Raw genomic sequence first — 27,711 nt, forward strand, 5'->3', positions numbered from 1 at the left:
TTTACCTATAGACTATGTACAGCTGCAGCGATCGGTTAGCTGCTCGGATAGCTGATGTTTGAAGTTGGTGAGGGAGATAAAAGTCTCCAACTTCAGCGATTTTTGCAATTCGTTCCAGTCACAGGCAGCAGAGTACTGGAATGAAAGGCGGCCAAATGAGGTGTTGGCTTTAGGGATGATCAGTGAGATACACCTGCTGGAGCGCGTGCTACGGATGGGTGTTGCCATCGTGACCAGTGAACTGAGATAAGGCGGAGCTTTACCTAGCATGGACTTGTAGATGACCTGGAGCCAGTGGGTCTGGCGACGAATATGTAGTGAGGGCCAGCCGACTAGAGCATACAAGTCGCAGTGGTGGGTGGTATAAGGTGCTTTAGTGACAAAACGGATGGCACTGTGATAGACTGCATCCAGTTTGCTGAGTAGAGTGTTGGGAGCCATTTTGTAGATGACATCGCCGAAGTCGAGGATTGGTAGGATAGTCAGTTTTACTAGGGTAAGCTTGGCAGCGTGAGTGAAGGAGGCTTTGTTGCGGAATAGAAAGCCGACTCTGGATTTGATTTTTGATTGGAGATGTTTGATGTGAGTCTGGAAGGAGGAACTAACTGAGATGTTAACCAACTGTGACTAAGTCAGCATCCTCTATAGCGCTCTCACATGCCGTAATTAACCTGCACCAAGATTCAGTTGCAGATACTCTGTCTGGGTATTGTGGTGTAAAGTGGGAACTTCCTCTATTTGACACAGCATCTGAGTGGGAATGTTGAATGTGCATGTCACTCTCACACCACTGGCAGACACATCATATAACTCAAGATCGTTGAACAAAAAGCATCATTTCATTTGACTACTTTCAAGAATTATTCTTTGACCCCTTCAGTTAATACAGAGCTAATGTTGCAGGGCTTTCGAGCTGTCACAGATTACAAAAGGGAAACCCAGCCGCGAAATGCCCACCGCTGCTAGCCTAACAGACGAGCTAAATGCCTTCGATGCGTACTCCAAGGCAAGCAACACTGAACCAAGCAACAGTCCTCCGTAGCACATCAACACCATCATTCCAGACAACCTGTACCCACTCCAAATTCCATACCGCCCCAACAGATACACAGATGACGCAATCTCTATTGCACTCCAACTGCACTCTCCCACCTGGACAAAAGGAATACTTATGTAAGAATGCTTTTCATTGAGTACAGCTCAGCAAGTTTGACAAACACCATCATCATGTTTACTGACGACACGATGATGGTATGCCTGATCACTAACAACAATGAGGCAGCCTATAGGGAGGAGATCATTGTGGCGCCAGGACAACAACCACTCCCTCAATGTCAGCAAGACAAAGGTGCTGATCGTGGACTACAGGAAACAGAGGGGTGAGCACGCCCCCCATCCACATCATCTATCCTACCATGCCTTTCTAAGGTCTTCGAAAGCCAAGTCAACAAACAGATTACCGACCATTTCGAATCTCACCATACCTTCTCTGCTATGCAATCTGGTTTCAGAGCTGGTCATGGGTGCACCTCAGCCACGCTCAAGGTCCTAAACGATATCTTCACAGCCATCGATAAGAAACATTACTGTGCAGCCGTATTCATTGATCTGGCCAAGGCTTTCGACTCTGTCAGCCACCACATCCTCATCGGCAGACTCGGCAGCCTTGGTTTCTCAAATGATTGCCTCGCCTGGTTCACCAACTACTTCTCTGATAGAGTTCAGGGTGTCAAATCGGAGGGTCTTCTGTCTATGGGGGTGCCACAGGGTTCAATTCTTGGACCGACTCTCCTCTCTGTATATCATCAATGATGTCCCTCTTGCTGCTGGTGAGTCTCTGATCCACCTCTACGCAGATGACACTATTCTGTATACTTCCGGCTCTTCTTTGGACACTGTGTTAACAACCCTCCAGACGAGCTTCAATGCCATACAACTCTCCTTCCGTGGCCTCCAATTGCTCTTAAATACAAGTAAAACTAAATGCATGCTCTTCAACCGATCGCTACCTGCACCTACCCGCCTGTGCAACATCACTACTCTGGACGGCTCTGACTTAGAATACGTGGACAACTACAAATACTTAGGTGTCTGGTTAGACTGTAAACTCTCCTTCCAGACCCATATCAAACATCTCCAATCCAAAGTTAAATCTAGAATTGGCTTCCTATTTCGCAACAAAGCATCCTTCACTCATGCTGCCAAACATACCCTTGTAAAACTGACCATCCTACCAATCCTCGACTTTGGCGATGTCATTTACAAAATAGCCTCCAATACCCTACTCAACAAATTGGATGCAGTCTATCACAGTGCAATCCGTTTTGTCACCAAAGCCCCATATACTACCCACCATTGCGACCTGTATGCTCTCGTTGGCTGGCCCTCGCTTCATACTCGTCGCCAAACCCACTGGCTCCATGTCATCTACAAGACCCTGCTAGGTAAAGTCCCCCCTTATCTCAGCTCGCTGGTCACCATAGCATCTCCCACCTGTAGCACACGCTCCAGCAAGTATATCTCTCTAGTCACCCCCAAAACCAATTCTTTCTTTGGCCGCCTCTCCTTCCAGTTCTCTGCTGCCAATGACTGGAACGAACTACAAAAATCTCTTAAACTGGAAACACTTATCTTCCTCACTAGCTTTAAGCACCAACTGTCAGAGCATCTTACAGATTACTGCACCTGTACATAGCCCACCTATAATGTAGCCCAAACAACTACCTCTTTCCCAACTGTATTTAATTTATTCATTTATTTAGCTCCTTTGCACCCCATTATTTTTATTTCTACTTTGCACATTCTTCCATTGCAAAACTACCATTCCAGTGTTTTACTTGCTATATTGTATTTACTTTGCCACCATGGCCTTTTTTGCCTTTACCTCCCTTCTCACCGAATTTGCTCACATTGTATATAGACTTGTTTATACTGTATTATTGACTGTATGTTTGTTTTACTCCATGTGTCGTTGTATCTGTCGAACTGCTTTGCTTTATCTTGGCCAGGTCGCAATTGTAAATGAGAACTTGCCTACCTGGTTAAATAAAGGTGAAATAAATAAAATAAAATAAATAAAATAGGGCTGTAGTGGAGTGGGTTGAGAGCTTCAAGTTCCTCAGTATCCACACCACTAAGGAATTAACATGGTCCACACACACCCACATAGTTGTGAAGAAGGCATGACAGTGCCTCTTCCCCCTCGGGATGCTGAAAAGATTTGGCATGGGCCCAGAAATCCTCAAAGTTCTACAGCTGCACCATTGAGAGTATCTTGACTGGCTGCATCGCTGCTTGGCATGGCAACTGCAAGGCACCCGACCTCAGAGGAAGGCCCCAAACAATGTCAGACTCCAGCGACCTGAGCTACAGACTGTTCTCTCTGCTACCACATGGCAAGCAGTACCAGTGCACCAAATCTGGAACCAACCGGACCCCGAACAGCTTCTACCCCCAAGCCATAAGACTGACAAACAAGACTGCTAAATAGCTAATGAAATGGCTACCCAGACTATCTGCATTGATCCTTTTTGCACTAACTAGTGCTGAGCGATGAAAAAAAAGAAAAGAAAAATAACATCTCAGTTAAACAACTGATTGACCAACATCAACTGCTCAGTGCGCAGTTTCTGTAGAGATAAATCAGTTTACACAGAAAACTTGCTAATTAACTACAATGACCACAATCCATTGCATTCGTACTTGTCCGTTTTGTGTGTTTCTTTATTACCTGCTAAGTTAGGTTAGTGTGGGGGCAGACATGGAAAGAGAGAGAGAAGAGCCAAAAGAATGCGCGATCGAGAGGGATAGAGAGCAGCTCCTTCACGAGGTATCTCTACCTGAAAATGCATGATCTAAGTGATTGATAGTTGGTATTCAGCATTCATAAAAGTATGCCTTATTTACTTTTGAAGAACAGCAGCTCAATGGAGATGAGATCTTGACTTGGAATGAAATAATAAAGTCACCAAATAAAACAAATGTAATTTACACAACAACTGAAATATTTTATTAAAGTAAAGTAATGTGAATAAATTACGGTTAGTAAGCAGTAATTGTCACGCCCTGATCTGTTTCACCTGTCCTTGTGCTTGTCTCTACCCCCCACCAGGTGTCACTCATCTTCCCCATTATCTCCTGGGTACCTATACCTGTGTTCTCTGTTTGTCTGTTGCCAGTTTGTATTGTTTGTCAAGTCAACCAGCGTTTTGTCTCAGCTCCTGGTTTTCCCCAGTCTCTTTTTCCCTCCTGATTTTGACCATTGCCTGTCCTGACTCTGAGCCCGCCTGCCTGACCCCTCTGCCTGCCGTCCTGTGCCTTTGCCTCTACTCTGGATTACCAACCTCTGTCTGACCTGACCTTGACCCAGAATCTGCCTGCCGTCCGGTACCCTTGCCCCACTACTCTAGATTATCGACCTCTACCTGTCTTGACCTGTCGTTTGTCTGCCCTTGTTGCTGTAATAAACATTGTTACTTCAACAGAGTCTGCATTTAGGTCTTACTTGAAACGTGATAGTAATGGGCAGTCACTACCATTATGGGACTTTTATTAATTGTTTTATTCTGTGTTGTTGCAGAATTCAACCCACATAATGCATAGTGGGGTGGCAGGGTAGCCTAGTGGTTAGAGTGTTGGACTAGTAACCGAAAGGTTGCAAGTTCAAATCCCAAACTGATAAGGTACAAATCTGTCAATCTGCCCCTGAATAGGCAGTTAACCCACTGTTCCTAGGCCGTAATTGAAAATAAGAATTTGTTCTTAACTGACTTGCCTAGTTAAATAAAGGTTAAAAAAATTTTACTCCTATGATGGTGAGTCTCAACCAAATACAATAGAGATGAGGTGAGTTTATACAAATGTTGTGTAACTGATGACTATAAAAGTTGAATCTAGCTCCACATACTTTTCTTGTCCAGTTTGTCCTTCTTGTCCTTCTTTTCTTTCTTCTCTTTCTTTCTCCTCTCTTTCTCCTTCTTCTTCTCCTCCCTTTCCCTCTTTTTCCTTTCCTTCTCTGCTTTCTCCTCCTCGTCGTCGTCTTCGTCTTCGCCGGCTCCGAGCAGGGTGAAAATGATGCCGGTCTGGGAGTTGACACCTACTGCTGTGATCAATATCTTCCCAGAACCCTCCATGACGTGGGTACCTGACAAAAGACAAACATGGACAGCCAGTGAGATATGGTCATAGGAACCTGACAAATATAATATCTCCAACTGAAATGGGACAGTAAAATATGTTTATTTATTTTACAAGTAAGGCCATACACATGCATTTAAATGTTTAACGGATAACATTTTTGTGAGGGGAGCAAGCGAATAAAATGTGATTATATTTTTGGGAAAAGTGAAGAGGGGTATGCGTTTCAAGTAGTTGTTAACTCCAAGGCGCTCTTATGAAGATTGATTGACAGTAATAAGATGCCGGGCTAAACAGCAAATGAAAACAACAATGGAAAAGAAAAGGGACCCAATGGTGCTTCACTTCACTATTTATATTTTGACATATTTTACTTTTACTTCACTACATTCCTAAAGAACATAATGTACTCTTTACTCCTTACATTTTCCCTGACACCCAAATGTACTCATTACATTTTGAATGCTTAGCATGACAGGAAAATTGTCCAATTCACGCACGTATCAAGAGAACATCTCTGGTCATCCGTATTGCCTCTGATCTGACGGAATCACTAAACACGAATGCTTTGTTTGTAAATTATGTCGAAGTTTTGGAGAGTGCCCCTGGCGATCTGTAATTTAAAAAACAAGACAATTGTGCAGACTGGTTTGCTTAATATAAGGAATTTGAAATGATTTATACTTTTACTTTGGTACTTAAGTATATTTTAGCAATTACATTAACTTTTGATACTTTAGACTTTTACTGAAGTAGTATTTTACTTGAGTCATTTTCTCTTAAGGTATTTTTACTTTCACTCAAGTATGACAATTGGGTACTTTTTCCACCACTACCACCACCTTAATTCATAGTGGAAAGAACAAACGAAAGCGATGCCTCTGGGCGATGCCCGGCTTGATCCAAACTGGATCTGCATCTAGACATCAGCCATGTGAGATGAAGAGGGGAAGGCTCATCATCATTACCTGACAGCAGCATTGGATCGTTGTCCAAAGTCTTCTTGACATGGTCGGATTCACCGGTGAGAGAGCTTTCATCGATTTTCAAATCATTTCCCTGGATCAGGACACCATCAGCAGGAAGAAGGTCACCTGGGGAAAAAAACGTTCACACCATAAATGAACATCAGACAGCCCAGCTGGGTGAGTTTAGCTCATTTAACCCCAGATTCAGAGTAGTGGAAAGAGACGGGTAGAAAGTTATACCAAACGTAGGATGGTAGATGCTCTTTGGTTTTAAGGCAAGCTCTCACGGACACACACACACACACACATACATACATACATACGCAGGTCACTCTTCCTTCAGGACCAATACCGTATTTCACTTGTGCAACGTCGCCGACTACGATCTCAGCCACGTGGACCTGGACGACTTGGCCTCCGCGGACCACCGTGAACTTCTGCTCCTGTTCGATGCGGCTCTGTAGCCCGCGGAACTGCTTCTCTTTGCTCCAGTCATTGAACGCTGTCACCAGGACCACGCAGACGACGGACAGGAGGATGGCTGCACCCTCAATCCAGCCCGCGTCTGCCTCCCCCTCATCCTCCACCCCTCCCGCTGCCTTTCCACAATCTGAAAAAAAAGAGGGACAGTTGTCACTATCTGGACATGCTACAAAGAACAGAAGTACAATGCAATCCCTCCAGAATAGTGTTTTTAAGCCGAGGCCTAACCCTAAATCGAGGACAAATGGCTAATCCATTCTGACGACATTGCCAATGTTGTCGTTGGTAGCATGGCCATCTAGTGATTACCCAAAGGGACAGCTACAGTGAGGCCAACAGAAAGTAGCCTACAAAAGTAACCTACAATGATTATAAGACAGGAAGTATCACTGTCTTGATCGCAGGAAGTAAAACTGGCTACCCACTATGCCTCTAAAGAGTCCTTTGAAGAATGGGATTATGGATTGATTGAAGTGTATCAAGAGTATCAGACTAAATCCCTGTGTGATTATTCAATGGGCAGGCTACTCACATTTTGTACCAATTGATATCTCTTTGTGCCAATAAAGTCAGAGACATGAGATCAAACAAAACTTTGTGAACACCCTCGGGAAGACGCAGTAAAACATCTGAAATTAGATCTAGGCTACTTGTTTTGGCCTCCGATGAATTCCAAAGTATCTGTCCAATAAACAATCAGCAGAAAGTGAAGTGCACAAACCAGACACGTGGAAATTGTATGACTGCATGCATGAAGTTTACAGGTGCAAAGTAGCAACAATCTGATCATTTGGTATTTGACTGAGTAAATATTAATGTGGTGATGAATCAATTAGAATACATGGCATTTCAAATGAGAGGAGATACTTACTTTCCCTTTCGGCATCTGGAGGTCTATAAAAAGAAAGGCCTAATGAAATGATGGCTGCCACTTCGAGGATGATTAGCGTCACATCTTGCAACGCTTCCCACACTAACTGAAGAAATGTTTTTGGCTTTTTTGGAGGTATAACGTTTTGTCCAAACTCCTCTTTCCTCCTGGCAATGTCGTCGGCATGGCCTCCTAAACCTAGAGACAAAAGAGGGAAAGGGATAATGTAGACAATGTATACGAAATGCTTCAGTCTGGTTTTAGACCCCATCATAGCACGGAGACGGCACTTGTGAAGGTGGTAAATGACATTTTAATGGCATCGGACCGAGGCTCTGCATCTGTCCTCGTGCTCCTAGACCTTAGTGCTGCTTTTGATACCATCGATCACCACATTCTTTTGGAGAGATTGGAAACCCAAATTGGTCTACACGGACAAGTTCTGGCCTGGTTTAGATCTTATCTGTCGGAAAGATATCAGTTTGTCTCTGTGAATGGTTTGTCCTCTGACAAATCAACTGTACATTTCGGTGTTCCTCAAGGTTCTGTTTTAGGACCACTATTGTTTTCACTATATATTTTACCTCTTGGGGATGTTATTCGAAAACATAATGTAAACTTTCACTGCTATGCGGATGACACACAGCTGTACATTTCAATGAAACATGGTGAAGCCCCAAAATTGCCCTCGCTAGAAGCATGTGTTTCAGACATAAGGAAGTGGATGGCTGCAAACTTTCTACTATTAAACTCGGACAAAACAGAGATGCTTGTTCTAGGTCCCAAGAAACAAAGAGATCTTCTGTTGAATCTGACAATTAATCTTAATGGTTGTACAGTCGTCTCAAATAAAACTGTGAAGGACCTCGGCGTTACTCTGGACCCTGATCTCTCTTTTGAAGAACATATCAAGACCATTTCGAGGACAGCTTTTTTCCATCTACGTAACATTGCAAAAATCAGAAACTTTCTGTCCAAAAATGATGCAGAAAAATTAATCCATGCTTTTGTCACTTCTAGGTTAGACTACTGCAATGCTCTATTTTCCGGCTACCCGGATAAAGCACTAAATAAACTTCAGTTAGTGCTAAATACGGCTGCTAGAATCCTGACTAGAACCAAAAAATTTGATCATATTACTCCAGTGCTAGCCTCTCTACACTGGCTTCCTGTCGAAGCAAGGGCTGATTTCAAGGTTTTACTGCTAACCTACAAAGCATTACATGGGCTTGCTCCTACCTACCTTTCTGATTTGGTCCTGCCGTACATACCTACACGTACGCTACGGTCACAAGACGCAGGCCTCCTAATTGTCCCTAGAATTTCTAAGCAAACAGCTGGAGGCAGGGCTTTCTCCTATAGAGCTCCATTTTTATGGAACGGTCTGCCTACCCATGTCAGAGACGCAAACTCGGTCTCAACCTTTAAGTCTTTACTGAAGACTCATCTCTTCAGTGGGTCATATGATTGAGTGTAGTCTGGCCCAGGAGTGGGAAGGTGAACGGAAAGGCTCTGGAGCAACGAACCGCCCTTGCTGTCTCTGCCTGGCCGGTTCCCCTCTTTCCACTGGGATTCTCTGCCTCTAACCCTGTTACGGGGGCTGAGTCACTGGCTTGCTGGGGCTCTCTCGTGCCGTCCCTGGGGGGGGGTGCGTCACCTGGGTGGGTTGATTCACTGTTGTGGTCGGCCTGTCTGGGTTGCCCCCCTTGGGTTGTACCGTGGCGGAGATCTTTGTGGGCTATACTCGGCCTTGTCTCAGGATGGTAAGTTGGTGGTTGAAGATATCCCTCTAGTGGTGTGGGGGATGTGCTTTGGCAAAGTGGGTGGGGTTATATCCTTCCTGTTTGGCCCTGTCCGGGGTGTCCTCGGATGGGGCCACAGTGTCTCCTGACCCCTCCTGTCTCAGCCTCCAGTATTTATGCTGCAGTAGTTTATGTGTCGGGGGGCTAGGGTCAGTTTGTTATATCTGGAGTACTTCTCCTGTCCTATTCGGTGTCCTGTGTGAATCTAAGTGTGCGTTCTCTAATTCTCTCCTTCTCTCTTTCTTTCTCTCTCTCGGAGGACCTGAGCCCTAGGACCATGTCCCAGGACTACCTGACATGAGGACTCCTTGCTGTCCCCAGTCCACCTGGCCATGCTCCTGCTCCAGTTTCAACTGACCTGAGCCCTAGGACCGTGCCCCAGGACTACCTGACATGAAGGCTCCTTGCTGTCCCCAGTCCACCTGACTGTGCTGCTGCTCCAGTTTCAACTGTTCTGCCTTATTATTATTCGACCATGCTGGTCATTTATGAACATTTGAACATCTTGGTCATGTTCTGTTATAATCTCTACCCGGCACAGCCAGAAGAGGACTGGCCACCCCACATAGCCCGGTTCCTCTCTAGGTTTCTTCCTAGGTTTTGGCCTTTCTAGGGAGTTTTTCCTAGCCACCGTGCTTTTACACCTGCATTGTTTGCTGTTTGGGGTTTTAGGCTGGGTTTCTGTACAGCACTTTGAGATATCAGCTGATGTACGAAGGGCTATATAAATAAATTTGATTTGATTTTGATTTGATTTGATTTGATAATGAACAACTGTAAGGCATTTGCATTGTCTATAATTCAAACATTAGCAAATGCATGCATGACTCTCTCCTGGCTGAGCTCCCTTTTTCGATCAATGTAGTGCAGACCTGTGTTTAGATTTGTTCTAGACGGAACGGCAGAGACAGAACCTGTCGAGAATGGTAAGCTTGGCTTGTTTTCGGAGGATTTCGAACTTGACGCTTCAGACCTTTGAGGTGGCTCTGCATGAGGCTGTGTTCATGACAAAAGAAGGCCGTGAATATAGCCCGTGAAGTGTTGCCACGAGGGTCGTCAGCACAGGCATTCGAGGTCAACAGCAGGGAATCAGTGACTTTCGAAACGCACAAGCCCTCATGTTCCCTCAGACAACATACTCGACAGTCCGTTAAATAGCACGCGTCATAAGAAAACCACCCCAAACCACCCCACACCAAAACCTTTTTGTTGGACATGTATTCTCGCTGAAAGGATTTCATCGATTAATTCCTCACCGTGTGACAAGCCTTGCGATCATGTGAGTTACACATGAACATAGAAGTCACAACTCTGCCCTGAGTGTGTATGTATTTAACATACCTAAAGAGTAAATGGTCAGAGCCACCAACGAGGTGTGCGAAACAGAGACGTTGCTCTCTGTTGTGGCGAACATCCTGATGACATTTTTTAAATCATTTAGCGGTTCCAGATGACAAGCATTGCTGTTTGCGGGCACAAAACGTCAATCAAGGAATGAGGAGTAAAACAAACCGGGAAAGTTCATCGGGTGAGGAGAGATGGTCTACAATTGATCATATGAGCCGCACAAAACAGTTCTGCACAAAACAATTCAAAGTAACTACCAATTGGATACCATGAAATTGAGGAGAAACGGAGTAATATATATATTTTTTGTTGGTGTTTATGCTCCAGGAGACTGGTAGATGTAACTAAATTAGAATGAACTTTAATTGTAATCAAAGAGTAAGAGTGCAGCTCTTTGAACTAATATCATGAGACGTGACCTATCTTGCGTTCCCCCTGGAGAGCTGATGACGTCATTGTTATCACTGCAGGAGGGGTCAAATGGCTGCTTTTGTGACTCCATGCAGCACAGAATTGGCCTTCTCTGACCTGAGTTGGGTTAGTATGCTTATTCCCTCTAAATCCCTCTAAGCGTGGCTGCTTCTTCTGACGCTTTAAGGTTAGATTCCAACTCAGGGAGAAAAAAAAAACCTGTCGTGATTCTTCACCCTATCACCGAATTACAGATTTCTGGACTTATCTTCGATTCATTCAGACTATTTTGAGGTGCACTTGTTGCTATGGCGTCTCAAGAAGGACAAACAGTTATATTGCCACTCTTTTCTCATTTAAGGGAGAATGCGAGGCACAGACGTTCTGAGAGTTCAGCTCAGAGTTCTGCCAGGAGCAAACCGAACCTAGTATATGGGTGCCTTTATATGAGCACCTGCCATTTGCATTTTATGGTGTAAAATGTATGTGTGTGTGCCACATGGATTTGTAACTGTACTCCTTTTCTTATACAGTCTTAAAATTGGGAATCATGTATGCGGCAGGATTAGAAATGCTGGTTCCTGTTTCCCAACAGCCTACAACTGGCAAAAACATGAAACGCCATTATAATTGCTAGTAAATGTGTATCAATGCATATTTCTGAATTATAAAAAAAGGATTTTAGTTGTAATTCTTTTAATGCTTATACATGTTTATAAATGAATGTATTAATTGTATGTACAGTGCCAACAGAAAGTATTAGCACACCTTGACAGTTCCCACATGTTGATGTGTTACAACCGGAATTTAAAATGGATGCATTTGAGATTTTTGGTCACTGGCCAACACACAATACCCCATAATGTCAAAGCGGAATTACTTCTTCATCTCTGTATCCCACACATACAATTATCTGTAAGGTCCCTCAGTCGATCATTGAATTTCAAGCACAGATTCAACCTCAAAGACCAGGGAGGTTTTCAATACCTCACAAAGAAGGGCACCTATTGGTAGGTGGGTAAAAATAATACCTTTGATCATGGTGAAGTTATTAATTACACTTTGGATGGTGTAGCAATACACCCAGTCACTACAAAGATACAGGCGTCCTTCCTAACTCAGTTGCCGGAAAGGAAGGAAACCGCTTAGGGATTTCACCATGTGGTCAACAGTGATTTTAAAACAGTTTAATGGCTGTGAGAGGAGGAAACTGATGATGGATCAACAACATTGTAGTTGCTCCATGATACTAACTTAATTGACAGAGTGAAAAGAAGGAAGCTTGTGCAGAAAAAATATACTCTGCAAAGCAATTCACTTTTTGTCCTGAAAACAATGTGTTGTGTTTAGGGCAAATTCAATACAACACATTACTGAGTACAACTCTCCATATTTTCAAGCATAGTGGTGGCTGCATCATGTAATGGGTATGCTTGTAATCATGAAGGGCTGGAAGGTTTTTTAGGATAAAAAAAGAAAACGGAATGCAGCTAAGCACAGGCAAAATCCTAGAGGAGAACCCGGTTCAGTCTGCTTTCCACTTGGAGATGAATTCACCTTTCAGAAGGACAATAACCTAGGCCAAATCTACACTGGAGTTTCTTACCAAGCGAATGCTCCTGAGTGGCCAAGTTACAGTTTTGACTTGAATCTACTTGAAAGTCTATGGCAAGACCTGAAAGTATTTGTCTAACAATGATCAACAACCAATTTGAAAGCGCTTGAAACATGTTGAAAATAATAAAATGGGCAAATGTTGCACAAACCAGGTGGGGAAATCTGTTCGAACCTTACCCAGAGAGACTCACAGCTGTCATCGGTGCTGCGTGAAAAGTGTGAGTTATCCCCATGTGTAGAGAAGTGACAGCCAGGCCCTGCAGAGTGCCTTCCACTCAGAGCCCAAACCGTAGCCCACACCAGTTCCCCTCAATAAACTCAACAAGACATTGTGCTAAAAGGCTTGAGATTGGTGTAGGAGGAGCAACTCATGACAACTCCAATGGAATCAATGCAGTATCTAGAATCATTCTGCATGGCAGTTGTAGATGCTATTTTGAATTGTTATTGTATTCAAAATGTAACCACAAACTTGTAATTGTGTGTGTGGGGGGGGGGGTCGGGTTGACGTCAATTTAATTTCAGCCACCAGATGAATCGGCAATCAACTCATAAATTGAATATGTCCATTACTTCATTTAGGGGTTTTCAATTTGTAAATTATTACAATTCGCTGCAGGGGGCTCCAACCAGATCTCACTTAGGGCCCCCAAAAGGCTGATTGGAGTTAAGCCTATCCCCAATGAGTAATAGGAGAATTGGTGTCTGAAGCACCAGACATGAAAAAAATAACAAAAATACAAAGCAAGATGCTCAGCAGCATATTTACCATGAATAGGTGATGTTCTTAGTCTGGTACATAGTCCTTCGACATCTCCGTAACATTCCTGGATTCTAGCTATTCCCTCAGGTCCCCTGAGTTCCATGAGAGACCGCAGCTCCTTGAGAGAGCAGTTGAAGTCTCCAACATCATGATTGGCCTGTGCATGTCGACCACGCTTTGACCCACGGAACGAGTTGCTGGCCATGTCTCCTCTACAACGCACCACTCAAGGGTGGTGGAGAGAGGCTTTCCCAAAAAGGCAAGTAAAATCCTCAGAGGCAAAATACGGTATTTCCCATAAACTGCTGTTATTTCTCAGGGGTGTACGTCGCTTGACTCCTTAGAGCATGACTTGGACATGTAGAAAGCCATTTGAATTTGATTCCTGTAAGCCCACTCTCTCATCTTGGCTGTTGATGTTGGCTTAAGTCCTCACAAGGCTACATCTGAAAAGACAAAAAAAAAACATTGAGGAAAGGTTTTTCCGTTTATCTCTGAAGTCATTCATGTTGACATGAGGAACCTGATCCCGCATATGGCTGAAATGCTATCTAGTAAAGTCACACTAATAAAGAATAACATTGAACCCCAAATCATTTAGGTACACTGATACTCATACTACTGATCAACACATTTGCAGTAAACATTTTACATTGCATTTTCATGTCAGTCATTTAGCAGATGCTCTTATCCAGAGCAACTTACAGTAGTGAGTGCAGACCTTTTCATATTTGTTTTATACTGGTCCCCCGTGGGTATCAAACCCACAACCCTGCCGTTGCAAGTGCCATGCTCTAGCAACTGAGCCACACAGGATCTCCCAGCAACATATGGAATCTACCATTTGAAACACACGTCTGTTAAAGCAATGTTAGGAATGTTTATGCCAAGCTTCTGCACAGCCTCTGTATAGAAAAGCTATTTGAGGAAGAATTCACCCAGAATTCTACGATGACATGACCATCAAATCATTCCCCTTCTCCTGAAATGATGAGGACATTTTGATGGTCTCTGGTATAGCTCTAGACATCCCATCTCAGTCAATCAATCAATTGTTTTTTTGACTCAATCAACTTGAAGTGAGAGTTCTGTTAGGGGTGAGCCTGTCTGACACTCACACCCACTGGCCAGTACACAAAGTGACAGCCGGCTTCAAACACAAGGCCCTGCAAGTCAAATGAGTTCAGTTACATTAAAAAAACTGACACATTGGCCCTGAAATAATCAGCTTTGGGCAAAGTGTACTTGACTTTATGTACTTGAAATTTGAAGCGAAACGCTGTAAAAAGGACCCAAAGATGTTGAGGACCTATCTGCTCATCCTTACTGACACATCTAAGCCTAGTGGGGCTAATAATAACACACAGGGTGCAACTAATTGTCAGCACAGTGGGGTGTGCCTTGCAATAAAAACTGTGACGCCTGAAAACATCGATCCTTGGAGTCGATTCGGTGGTCGAGAAAGTCTTGTAATTTACAGCTGATCAGACAGTGTCTGTCTGTGGGAGACCAGATTAGCAGGCCCAGACTCAAACACCAGACATCAGGCCTCTCTTATTTGTATCCACACGGAGCAATAAGAAGTATAGCCCCTTCAAGGAATGACACCGTGCAGGCACGGCTAACAAGTGACACTGGACGACGCCTTACAACGGTAGCAGATGGAACCAGTTTGAGTATTATTAAAGAGACATGACACATTTTCCATACAACAATTAATACTGACACTCACTATTGATTTTAGAGATTGCCTCTGCGTTGACCAAAAGGTTGAGTGTACTTACTAGAAATCCACCCTTTTCCTATCGTCATAGCAACAGGAGGTATATGACGGTAAGACCACAGGTCCGATTAGGGAAGGCAGTGTCTTTCACAGAACTCCAGAAACATCCCCTTAGGAGCATCTACCAGCACTTCTCAGAGGGTAATCAGATAGTTACCCTTCTCAGGGTTACGTCCAAATTGCAACTCTTCCTTTGAAAATCAAGGTTTGACCTTCAGTGCACACGCTCGACCGACGCAGGCTTCATTAGAGGGAAAAAGGCTCGCTCAATGATTATCTCAGGAAAGCTTCTTCCTTAATCTAATTAGACAATCTGTGGCATCGGTGCGCTCTACAGTCACTGCTTGCCTTCCCCGAGAGAGCCACTAACACTGTGATGGGGAGACACTGTGGAAAAGTGAAGACACAGCCACCCCATATTTTTTTCACGAGCGTTTTCACTACCACTGTCCATTCAGCTCTACTTTGCCTGTGGTGAATTACATCTGTCAAAATGCAGACTAGAGAACAATTAAAAGGCACTGAATTAGGATGAATATCTTACAATCGCAACCAGGGAATGTACCGTGTTCTGGAATGTACCCGTCCTTGGTTGAAACCTTTACAGGTAGACTGAACTTCCTACTCAAGGGAGGAACACTGGATAGATAACACAGGCCACCAGATGTTTCTGTTTGACACCGAATGGCCATGGAACACAATCTTCTCTTGACAATTTTGATTATATTCTGAGGTCTACTTTATGCCCTTAAGCACAAACAGGTGAGCGCTTTCTATTTAATTAAGGAAATTGCCGCACTAAATACACTTTCACAGCCTCGTCCGGTGAAAGGTTTGTTTTTGGTGAAACGTTTTGATTATGTAGATCTCACTACAAGACAAACTAGAGCCGTGGAGCTATAGCCAAATGGTTTGAGCACATTCTAGCCTAAATAGCCTAGATTAATTGGGCCACAATACAACAACAAACATAACGTCACAGGGTCACCTGTAAAATACAGTGATGGATTAGTTCCTGCCCGTCTAGATGGGCAGGCGTTGCATTGCGGCAACCAATTGTTGCGTGCCACGTCATCAACTGTGCAGTTAGGCATCAGATTGCTATATGATAAGATGTGGTAAACGTATGTGTTAAATACCTATCCAGGCGTTGTAAGATCTGGCATCGGTCTGCAATGTAGTCCTGCGGGTTGAGACCCCCTTCCACTTGATCTAGTGACACTGCAAGTGTAATGATGCCAAATCTCTGACAGAAGCTGATTACGTTTCATCAACTTCGGGACACGCTACAACTTCAGGGAGCAAGTCATTAGAAAATGTGTGTCGAATCTAGGCAATAATGTGAACAATATAAAATATGAATATTTCTATAAAAATGACTCACAGGATACAGAGCATTGACCTAAGATATATTTTGGCTGGAAGCATTCTGCTCTTTAATGTCAGGACCTTTTATATCAGTTTGGACCTTCCCCCAGGATCTCTGTCTATGGCGTTCTCTGCCTTTGAATTCATACACTGCCCGCAGAAAGAATTCAGCCATAAACATGTGCGGATGTTAGTTGCATTTCAACAGAACGAAAGTAGCCTCATGACCCCGCTGATGAGCATGCATGTTTTTCTCTTCCATCCATTACACGTTTGTCTTTGTGAATCTCAGTTACTATGAAAATGATTGAAAGACCTTGTAAAGGCAAGCACAGAAAAAAAACCTGACTCTCTCGTCAATGATTTTTTTCTGTTGTCTTAATGCTGAATGGAGGCTGGAGAAACACAAATGTGTGTGTGTTTGTGTGTGTGCGATGTGCGTGCCTGGATGCAATGTGTGCGATGTGCATTCGTAGTGTGTGCTCTCGGGTGTGTGTGTGTGTGTGTGCGTGTGCGTGTGCGTGTGCGTGTGTGTGTGTGTGTGTGTGTGTGTGTGTGTGTGTGTGTGCATTAAGGTATGATGAATCGATGACACTTCAAAGGGAAAGGGGATGAAGAAGTAAAGCTCCATAACAACAAAGACAACAGGAGAAAATGAGTCAATGGATTTCTGCTGTAAAGGTCAAAGTTGGGGAGGTTAAGTAATTCATTTGGACAGCTTTCCTTCTCGACTGAGGCTATCAATACTACAACAACAGGCATAATCCTGAAGTCTATTTGAAATGATAGTCCTGAGTCGGGTCTAATGGCACCACTAATGACTTCCGATCACCCCCCCTTGGGCAAGGGTTAAATTCTCACTAGAGCCCTTTCTGTCTGCATGCCCCTCTATCTGTATCTCTCTTCTTTATTTGATGACTTCACTACTAATACATTTGTAAAAAAAAAAGCCAACAATTCCCACGTCGATACGTCATCGAATGAAAATGTTTTGATTTTAAATTCCGTAAAAAACAGCGTTAAGGTTCACGGAAACACGTCGATTAAAACAGCTGGTGACATGGCAACATTTTAAGCCATGTCATGTTGCTTCCAGCTACATAGATGCTTAATCTTATTATGGTGGTACCTAACTATCAGTAAATGCATTCTGACAGAGAATATATTAATAACGTTTTATGTGTTGCTACGACAGTGTGAGCATGTGTGTGGGTTGTTAGCGTGAGCAAATAACATACAACAAAAGGATAAATAAACAATTGGCAAAGCTTTTTAAAATTCTATTCTAACTCTAAAAAGCTCTCACAACTGGTAATGCAAATGTCTTATTTTGATCAACAAAAAGTGAATCATTTCAGAATTCTACTAAAAAACAAGTCATTCTAATAAAATGATCTGCAAATCCAATGAGATCCAAGAAATCACCCAAGAGCCCAAAAATGATTGTTTATGTTGGTTTGATGTGATAGTTAATGTCAAGGCGGAGTCACTTACAGGTGAGCCACAGAGGGGGCCCGCCGGTGGGGCAGAGCTCGTGTGCCGAGGTGAAGGGAATCCGCCATGTCAGAAACATCCAGAAGAGCCCTGTCTATCTGCCCATCAACGGCCACACACACGAATGGAGCCCGGTCTGCTGCCTAGCTTCATCCTTTGCCAGCCCTCTCTTGCACGACGACAGCACGCCAGCGGCGCTTAACTCCGATTGCTCCGTCTCAGGGACAGTAGAGAGCACGACCTCACCGAAACAGGATTAGCTATAAATAGGCATGCATATCCGTCCAGGGGCTGCTGCGTGGCAGTGGCTCAGTCTTTGCCTGTGTGGTACTCTGTAGCACTAGAACGCTAAACACTTGTGGAGTAAATGACTAAACCGGTGTACCCTCACTCAACCCCACCCTACTTCACCCACCAGTCATTGGGTTAGCTATCGCTCCAAGGGATTTTGGGAGTGATGGGCAGGGGATTATGTTAATCAGACTCCTTTCCCGTCCCCTTTGTTCTACAGAGGTCCTGCCTCTCATACGCCCCCAACTCCCCAATTAAGAGATCATGCCAAGTATCCCATGATCAAGGCCTCATTTCACCTCACTACTGCTGTGTTTTACACAAACTGAAATGCAGTGCACACACCCTCCCGTGCACAGATGCCCACATTCAGAGGAGGATTAAACTACACTGCACCTACGCACATGCACACACACAGCCAGATTACAGACGCACATATACACACGGCACAGAAGGATTATACACAAATGCACACACCCACACATACACTGCAGCTAGACAGCAGGATTAGAGGCACACACAAGTACACACACAGAAAGAGACAGATAGAGAGAGAGATTACAATGCAGTTCAGACCCGGTTGCCTTTGCAGAATGTGCAGATCTGATATGTAGGGCAGCAGAGGAAGAGGACATTATTTAATGCAATCTCTCCAAATAATACCATACCCTCCCTGCCAGTGAGTGACCCTGTTTGAAAGCTACCTTAACTTGACATTCGCCCAGGGCAACCACAAAGAGTGATGAGCCATTGAAAGGCATAGCGACCAGGCTGCGTTTCTCTACCATGTCAGCTTCTTTCTGAGAGGATTGCTTGTTGCTTGTGGCTCCTAGGTATTCGATCCTTTAGACAAAAGGCAATTCCACAGTAACGGAATGCCGCTTTGACTCAGTTGTTCACGTGAAAATCCATACCAAACAAAAAACATTGATTTCAAAGTTCAACAAACCACAATGCAATATTACTTAAACTTACAATTCATTTCTCCAAAACAACATTTTGATATGTTGGCAGGGGTCTTTATGTTAACATTATTATGTTTTGGTGTATTTATGATACCTTTTAAGACTTTTTCTGGTAGATGTTTTCTAAGACCCCGTTTCCATCTGTTCACCTTGATCATTTTGAAAATGGAAAATGGTTGAAAAATGTAACTTTATTCAGGGAACAGTAGTTATATTCATAACTGTACGTTTCCTTTCAGTCGGTCACTCAGCATAACATACGATGGGGAAATACAATCCCACCCCAGGCGGGCTCAGACGGTACCAATCTATGGCAGCCCAAGCACACACAGGTTCCACTGGCTTCAAAAACGAGTTACAGAAGCCCCCTTTTTCCCCTAATACTTACCGAGAAGCCTGAACTGTCAGACCCCCATATAGGGAACCAGAACCTGCTGCAAATTGGCTATGCGCCCTGACCACAGAGTCCAAGTCCATAGACCCCATAGTTCCAAGAACAATACTTACCTTGAGAGTCTGAAAGGTCAGAACTCGTACAAGGAACCCCAAGTCTAAAACGACAGAACACCTGTCGTGACTTAGTAAAGCACGCACGCGCACTGCATGGCATCGATCAGAGTCGGGGAACTGTGGTAACCCGGGTTATATGCGGAGGCTGCACAGTGGTCTAAGGCACTGCATAGCATCGATCAGAGTCGGGGAACTGTGGTAACCCGGGTTAAATGCGGAAGCTGCACAGTGGTCTAAGGCACTGCATCGCAGTGCTAGCTGTGCCACTAGAGATTCTGGGTTCGAGTCCAGGCTCTGACGCAGCCGGCCGCGACTGGGAGACCCATGGGGCAGCGCATAATTTGCCCAGCGCCGTCCATGTTAGGGAAGGGCTTGGCCGGCAGGGATGTCCTTGTTCCATCGTGCACTAGCGAATCCTGTGGCGGGCCGGGCGCAGTCCACACTGACATGGTCGCCAGGTGTACTGCGTTTCATCCGACACATTGGTGTGGCTGGCTTCTGGGTTAAGTGGGCATCGTGTCAAGAAGCAGTGCGGCTTGTTTGGATAATGTTTCGGAGGACGCACGGCTCTCGAACTTCGCCTCTCCCGAGTCCGTGCGGGAGTTGCAGCGATGAGACAAGACTGTAACTACCAATTGGATATCACAAAATTGGGGAGAAAAAGGGGTACCATTTAAAAAAATTAAAATGCGCAACCTGCGGGCTGCCTAACACCCACTCCCGAACCCAGCAATAAAAACACTATGAGGCACCGTGGGAGCAGTTACATCCAAGTGATACAACTGCACGCCACAAAAAGCAGGAAGAGGATGCACAGCGAACTGCAGACCATACACCCTCGTCAGCGTCCTCATCTCCCATGGTGTAACTGCACCCTGAGAACACGCCCACTCTCCCGGCCTCTTGCTATGTATGCAAAGGTCTGCTCTTTCCCCCACGGTGCAGAAGAATCAGCTTTCACCTCGTGCTCTTTTGACCCAGCACAGTGTCCATGCCAAGAAGTCCCCCGCTGCCCAGAAGCACCAAGATGGTCAAAACCTCTCCATGAACCCGCCTCTGGCTTGGCCCCTTTCCTTCGCACAATAGGAACTGCAGCCCCCGCAAAGGTTTTTCATGGGAAAAAGGACCCGTAGAGCTGCGTCCTGTTTTTGTTTCTCCTCGAAACAGGCCTGTAAGTACTTCATAGCTGAGCCAAACAACCTTGTTGGCGAAACTGGCTCGTGAGCGAAAGCCTCCTTAGCATGTTTTCACCCTAGACAAACAGGACAGCACTCAAAGCCATCTTTCATTTTCCTAAAAATAGGGCATGGCCAGAGGTTCAAACTCTGCTTTTTGAAATTACGCTTACCACTGGCCATCTTGGCTGCACACACAGAGCAGAAAGTAGTGGGGTTTTAGCAAACACAAATTGTACCCAAGCAAGGAAGCATTAGCTACACAAGCAGAGCAGAAAGTAGTTAGCTTTTAGCAAACACAAAAACCGATACCAAGACCCAAACTTGCAACATCTAGGGGGACGAGTACTCTCTCCCCACTAACAGACGCTTAAGTCAGAGACGAATCCCTTAGTCTTCATATGTTAGGTAAATTAGTTAGTAAATTGCGTAACACCTACTTCCTTCTGGCGAGCTAAAGAGAGAAGCATTTAGGAAATGGATGCGAGCCCCAGTATTAGGAAAGCGTTACTTTCTAGGTATTCATTGGCCCATTGGGAGTGATTTCAGTTTTCTTCAGGTGAATATAATTGGTTGTTGACTCCCCATATTGTGTTATACCAAGTGACTGACTGAAAGGGGACTGAAGATGCATGCTTAGTCATTCATTTTTGTTTTTAGGCATGCAGAATTCATGGCCTGCTGGTCAGTGTGGCCTTTTGTTTTGGATGTCTGTGTACACGAAACATGGTCATATGTGGGTAAGCAAGCATGTCATTAAATCTAACAGACGCACCTCCCCTACCTTGCCAGTCAACCAATCCTTGTCTGTACATCGGACATGGAGCTTGTGGAAGCCTAAAGCTGTTGTTAGCTTAAAACTAAGGATTGTTAGCAATTACAAATCTATAGCGTGTCTTTAAGTTAAAGTAAATATTCTGGCACAAAGCTGCAGCACTCATGTCTGCCCCAGAAGCACTACTAACACACACACACACACACACACACACACACACACACACACACACACACACACACACACACACACACACACACACACACACACACACACACACACACACACACACACGCACACACATACACACACACAAAGCCACTGATGAAGATTAATAATTTTAGAGGAAAACAGCGTCAGTACTTTTAGGGACATATGCACACAGATTAGCCCCCACACAGCTTCACTAGGCAACACACATCGTATGGTGGCAACCATGGCATCAAATTAATCCGCACCTTACCCACTCAACCTGTCTGCTAATCAAAGGAACTGGTCATGGACACATGTTTGCCTTCCAGTTTTGCAGTCCAGGTAATGACTAGAGGGTGTGAAAGGCATTAGAAACGTCTCATTAACATTCAGTGAAAGCCAATGTTTCATCAGGTAACAGGAGAACAGGATCGCGTTTCTGACGTTATTGTACATGTTCAAACTGTTGCTGTTCAAACTGACAAAATGTGGAGCTCAATAACTAATGTACTGAAGGGAGAGCAAAGATCAACAATCAAATGGATTAGATGGTTTATCACCAGGTTTGGGGGGGTTCAATTCACTCTAATTCTGTCCATTCAGCAAATGCATTGAAAATCACTCCATCAGGATCTAATGGAGAATTTCCCAATCCATTTTAGCCAAGGTAAGTGGACAAATCATGTTTGTTTGTATTTTGAGAGGAACAGCTTTTTAATGTCTGCACCACAGTCTTTAAAGGGATGTTTCACCCTTAGCAAAATATAATCTGTGTAGCTCAGTTGGTAGGGCATGGTGATTGCAATGCCAGGGTTGTGGGTTCAGTTTTCATGGGGGACCAGTATAAAAATGCATGCACTCACTACAGCTTTTTAATGTCTACACCACAGTCTTCAAAGGGTCACTGGATGAGAGAGTCTGCTAAATGACTTTTGACAAAGGGTACTTACTGCTTCTGTCTACATAGTACACCGTAGGCTACTAGAGAAGAAGTGTCTGCATCCAATTGTTGCACTGTGTTTTAGGGAGAATATATCGATTTCATTTACATTTCAATCACCCTTTCTCAAATCAAATGAAATGCAATCTGCATGCAGTGTTGGAAGAAATCAAATGCATTGACCTCACAAAATACTGGCAAATATTATGTGATACTGCCTACTTGTGGCCATTGTTGAACACCTGGAATGTTTTCTCTAAAATTGTAAAACATTTTCCCGAGAAGTGCCTAGGCCACAATTGATATTGCAATGGAATACATATGAGGCTCTGAATATTTCCTAAACCTAGAGGAAAACAGTAACATTCATCACAACAAAGAGAGATCCATTAACTTTACTGGCGTGGTAAATTGTTTCCCTACTTCAAAGTTTTTTGCCCCCTTTGTGTATGGACTTCCTGCATCGTTTGCCATAAGATAATGTTATTTATTGGGGTTCAGTGGAGGTTGGTGGGGATGGGCAATAGGAGGATGGGCTCATTGTAATGGCTTGAATGGAGTTGATGGAACAGAGTCAAACATGCGGTTTCCACATGTTTGATAATGTTCCATTTATTCCATTCCAGCCATTAAAATGAGCCCGTCCTCCTATAGCGCCTCCCACCAGCCGCCACTGCTGGAGTTCAATGTTAAAGGGAAACTTCACCAATTTTCCACTTCATATTCATCATCTCCAAAACCACCCAAACATCAACATATGTGAAAATGTGCTTCTATGTTCTGTAGTAAAAAAAGAGAAAGATAAGTGTTTCGATCATCAACCAATTAGTAGGCAATGCCTACTCACAATTGGTTAAAATAACAAAAATAATACTGATGATGTCAATGGAAAAACGTATCTTCCTCAATTGTTTTTACTACAAAACATAGAAATGCACCATTTTCACATACTGTATGTTGATATTGGAGTGGTGCTGGAGATGATGAAGTTTGATAATTGTGAAGTTTCTCTTTAATACTTGGAATGGGGGTTCCTTTGAAACGTGTGTCCTGAACAGCATTAGAATGAGCAGCATTAGTGGACACTTTTCTTGACAGGAGGACGTGACAACAACTTTTGTTGTGATATCTAGGGATGAAACGGTTACCGGACGGTAAGTATTACCGTTTAAAATTTTAATTATCATTGAAACCGTGTTTGATTACCACGGTTTGAAAAACTCACGGTAAATACTGTCCAGCATCAACCAAAGTTAGCAACAGTCTGACGCACGTGTGAAAACATGGGAGATTTTTGCCTTCTAAAAAGACAATCTGAAGTGTGGTCGTATTTGGGGTTTTACAAGAGTGCTGAGAGAAACTTAATCGAAGATGGTCACCCTGTCTGCAGAACATGCAAAAATAAATAGCTGCGAAAGGGGGCAACACTTCAAATCTCTTGAGTCATCTTCGTGACCACAAACCACTACTTAATAGCGAATGCAAGGTAAGTTATCTTTTAGCTCAATGCATGATGTGTGGACATTGGAATGGGTGGAAAACGTCATGGTTTGTCTGTCTAACTTGCTAATAGCTTGTCAATAATGTAAACTGAAGCGTCCAGTGTTACCTGCTCTTGTAAAAACAGTACGCGTTGTTCTGCTGCTGCTGTGTGTGTCTGCAGACTCTATTCGCTCATTGCACACGATAACACGTTATGTAGTTTAGTCACCCAACCAACATATTTTGTTCATTTAAAATCCGGCAGTCCTCGACTTGGTTGTAAAAGTGTTCCAACAGGATAAACACTATAGACTCCTGTATTTGTCAATTGTTGGGCTCATTTAAAGTACTATCACTGTCTACTTAAGACTCATTTGTATTTATGTAAATTGTGCATGGAGCCATTGCATATACTCGAATGCAACACAGAAGTGAGTTAATAATAATTATAATGTAACAACACTAATAATAATGATGATGATAATAATAATACATTCGCTATTCCCTTGTTTACAGAGAGGTGTGCAGCATGCAAACCCAGTGATGCTACTGGTCCCTTATCTACAGTTGTGACACAGGCACTCAGCAAGAATTTAAAAGGCAGGCTGCTTATGCACCCACATCAAAAAAATGCTCAAGACCTCACTGCAGCCCTTTCATGTTACATTGCAAAGGACATGATGCCATTTCAAATTGTTGAGGCCTGGCTTTCTGAGGCTGAACATTATTTTCCAAGACTGAAATCCCAAACCTGTACAACCAGGTTAAAGCTGATTTTGGGAAAAGTTTGGCTCAAGGCACATGGTTTGCTGCAACTACTGACCTCTGGACCAGTGAAAGCAGGGGGTGGTTCAACCAAACATCAGCTTCACTATCCATTACCTCACCCCAGACTGGAACAGGAATCAAACTGCCTGTAAACACAGTTCTTCCCAGAATATCACTCAGCTCACAACATCAGAGTTTTTTTGAGAATATGCTGGAAGGAAGACCTGGTCTGCGTTACCACAGACAATTCAACAAACATGATCAAGGCTTTTGAAGAGTTCTCAGATCTGTGGCTTGGGTGCTTTGGCCATCATTTGAACCTGGCCATCTCAAAGGCTCTGAAAATGAAGTCAAGGCCTGCCATCATCTGGTCCAAGGCTTCTTACGGAGCTGGAAGAGAAGGAGAGAACTGAGAGAAAAGCAAGCTGTCCTCAACATGCCACAGAAAGCTCTGAACCATGATGTGCTGACCTGATGGATCTACACACAAGATGCTTGAGCGTTTCCTCAGCCAACAGCAGCCAGTCTGTGCGACACTGGCTGGAGAAAGAGGAACATGGCATCTGATGCCCAAGGACGCTGACATAAGTGTCATGGAGCAACTGTGCCAGCTACTTGAACCTCTGAAGTTTACAGATGAACTTGCCTCAGAGACACGAGTGACACTGTCAGCCATCAAGCCTGTCCTGGACCACATCACCCGTGATGTTCTGGTGGAAAAAGATACGGAGCCATCCCTGACCAAGGAGATAAAAAGGGTAATGAGAGAAGACCTTAACAGAGAAGGCAAAGAGAGTCATGCACATGGCTTGTTACATTGACCCCTATGTCAAAAGGAGCTTTTTAGATGAGCCTGAGGCTGCAAAAGTTAACACTGACAGCTGTGTCCAGGAGGCCTTGAAGCTGGCAGCTGCACAAGTCAGGGAAGAACCACACAGCACCAGCAGCACCTCCACCGCCACCCCCACAGAGGTATTGGAAAGGCTGGGTTGCTGAGAAAGATTACCTCGCTGGCCATGGCAGAACACTGACATTCCTGTCTTGCAGGATATCACGCATAGAACGAGCAGTATGGCTGGTGGCATTGCTGGAGGGTCATGCCAGGATGAGCCTGCATGAAGGGTACCACATGAGGGAGGAGGATGTCTTCCCTGTAATGCACAGCGTTGAGATTACCTGCAATGACAACAAGCTCAGTCCGATGATGCTGTGACGCACTGCCCCAGACCATGACGGATCCTCCACCTCCAAATCAATCGAACTCCAGAGTACAGGCCTCGGTGTAACGCTAAATGCGAATCCAACCATCACCCCTGGTGAGGAAAAACCGTGACTCGTGAGTGAAGAGCACTTTTTGCCAGTCCTGTCTGGTCCAGCGACGGTGGGTTTGTTCCCATAGGCGACGTTGTTGCCGGTGATGTCTGGTGTGGACCTGCCTTACAACAGGCCTACAGGCCCTCAGTCCAGCTTCTCTCAGCCTATTGCAGACAGTCTGAGCACTGATGGAGGGATTGTGCGTTCCTGGTGTAACTCGGGCAGTTGTTGCCAGCCTGTACCTGTCCCGCAGGCAGGTGTGATGTTCAGATGTACCGATCCTGTGCAGGTGTTGTTACACGTGGTCTGCCACTGCGAGGACGATCAGCTGTCCGTCCTGTCTCCCTGTAGCGCTGTCACCGCAGGTGTGTGTGTGTGTGTCCTGTGTATCCAGTTTGTGTCCAGTGTGTGTATGTCCGATGTGTGTTTTCCACTGTGTCCTGTTTGTATCCACACACACACACACACACACACACTGGACACACCTCTACATACTTGAGTTTCCCCAGTCCAGCAGAAAGCAGTCTTGACTCCTGAATCTTTCAGGTCATTGTTACTCACATCCAGCTCTCTCAGGTGTAAGCGATTTTGAATTCAGAGCTGAGACCAGAGAAGCACAGCCTTCCTCTGTTACTAGACAGCCTGCAAAGAGTAAAATCATATTAAAACCACACTGACAGTGAAGATAACATTTGAAATTTGACTCTGTACTCCAGCATTTTGGATTTCAGATCAAATGTTTCATATGAGGTGACAGTAGATAATGTCACCTTTTTATTTGAGGGTATTTCCATACATATCTGTTTCACCGTTTAGAGATGAAAGCACTTCATGTATCTAGTCCCCCTATTTGAATAAGTCACACGTATTCTGACAAATTCACTTCTAGTGTATTAAACCTGCACTAGGGAAAATTTTACCTCATAGCCACATGGTTAATGTTATTAATTTAATGTTAATGCACACAAAGTGCATAGTGCTAATAATTTAATTTGATGGTTGTTGATTTTCAATATTAAACTTGACTAAATGATTTCATTGTGTGTATCAGTACTTTTTGAACATTCCCAGCACATTTGAATAATACTGCAATAATACTGATAACCGGGATAATTTTGCTCACTATAATCGTAATATGAAAGGTTCATACCATTTCAAAACTTTTCCACCTTTTTAGTTAGATGAGAGACGAAGAAGAAAAGGACTGAAAATGGCTGACGATCTGGTGTCGATTAAAAATGCCCCTGCTCCTATTC

General features: G+C 44.0%; 1 protein-coding gene and 1 long non-coding RNA gene across 4 annotated transcripts in view; one reads left to right on the forward strand and one right to left on the reverse strand.

Moving 5' to 3' along the window:
* LOC118396453 (plasma membrane calcium-transporting ATPase 1-like) overlaps window positions 1-27,711 on the reverse strand; it is a 41,335-nt gene that overhangs the window by 10,878 nt on the left and 2,746 nt on the right. Inside the window, exons 1-6 of one of the 3 annotated variants that reach the window (XM_035790685.2) lie at window positions 18,044-18,404; window positions 13,405-13,844; window positions 7,459-7,656; window positions 6,457-6,714; window positions 6,105-6,230; window positions 4,907-5,143 (exon numbers count right to left, since the gene is read on the reverse strand). In XM_035790685.2, coding sequence (XP_035646578.1) covers window positions 4,907-5,143; window positions 6,105-6,230; window positions 6,457-6,714; window positions 7,459-7,656; window positions 13,405-13,603 — 1,018 coding nt within the window. In that variant the 5' untranslated portion in view covers window positions 13,604-13,844; window positions 18,044-18,404. Of the gene's footprint in view, window positions 1-4,906; window positions 5,144-6,104; window positions 6,231-6,456; window positions 6,715-7,458; window positions 7,657-13,404; window positions 13,845-18,043; window positions 18,405-27,711 lie in introns of those variants that run through there. The other 2 variants (XM_035790684.2, XM_052465496.1) reach the window with 2 other exon arrangements.
* LOC127908196 (uncharacterized) lies at window positions 24,070-27,489 on the forward strand. Its single transcript, XR_008066274.1, has 2 exons — window positions 24,070-24,377; window positions 24,890-27,489. It is a non-coding gene; the product is annotated as an uncharacterized LOC127908196 (long non-coding RNA).

The sequence above is a fragment of the Oncorhynchus keta genome, chromosome 17 (assembly GCF_023373465.1).
Source record: "Oncorhynchus keta strain PuntledgeMale-10-30-2019 chromosome 17, Oket_V2, whole genome shotgun sequence".
In the NCBI taxonomy this organism is placed as follows: domain Eukaryota; kingdom Metazoa; phylum Chordata; class Actinopteri; order Salmoniformes; family Salmonidae; genus Oncorhynchus; species Oncorhynchus keta.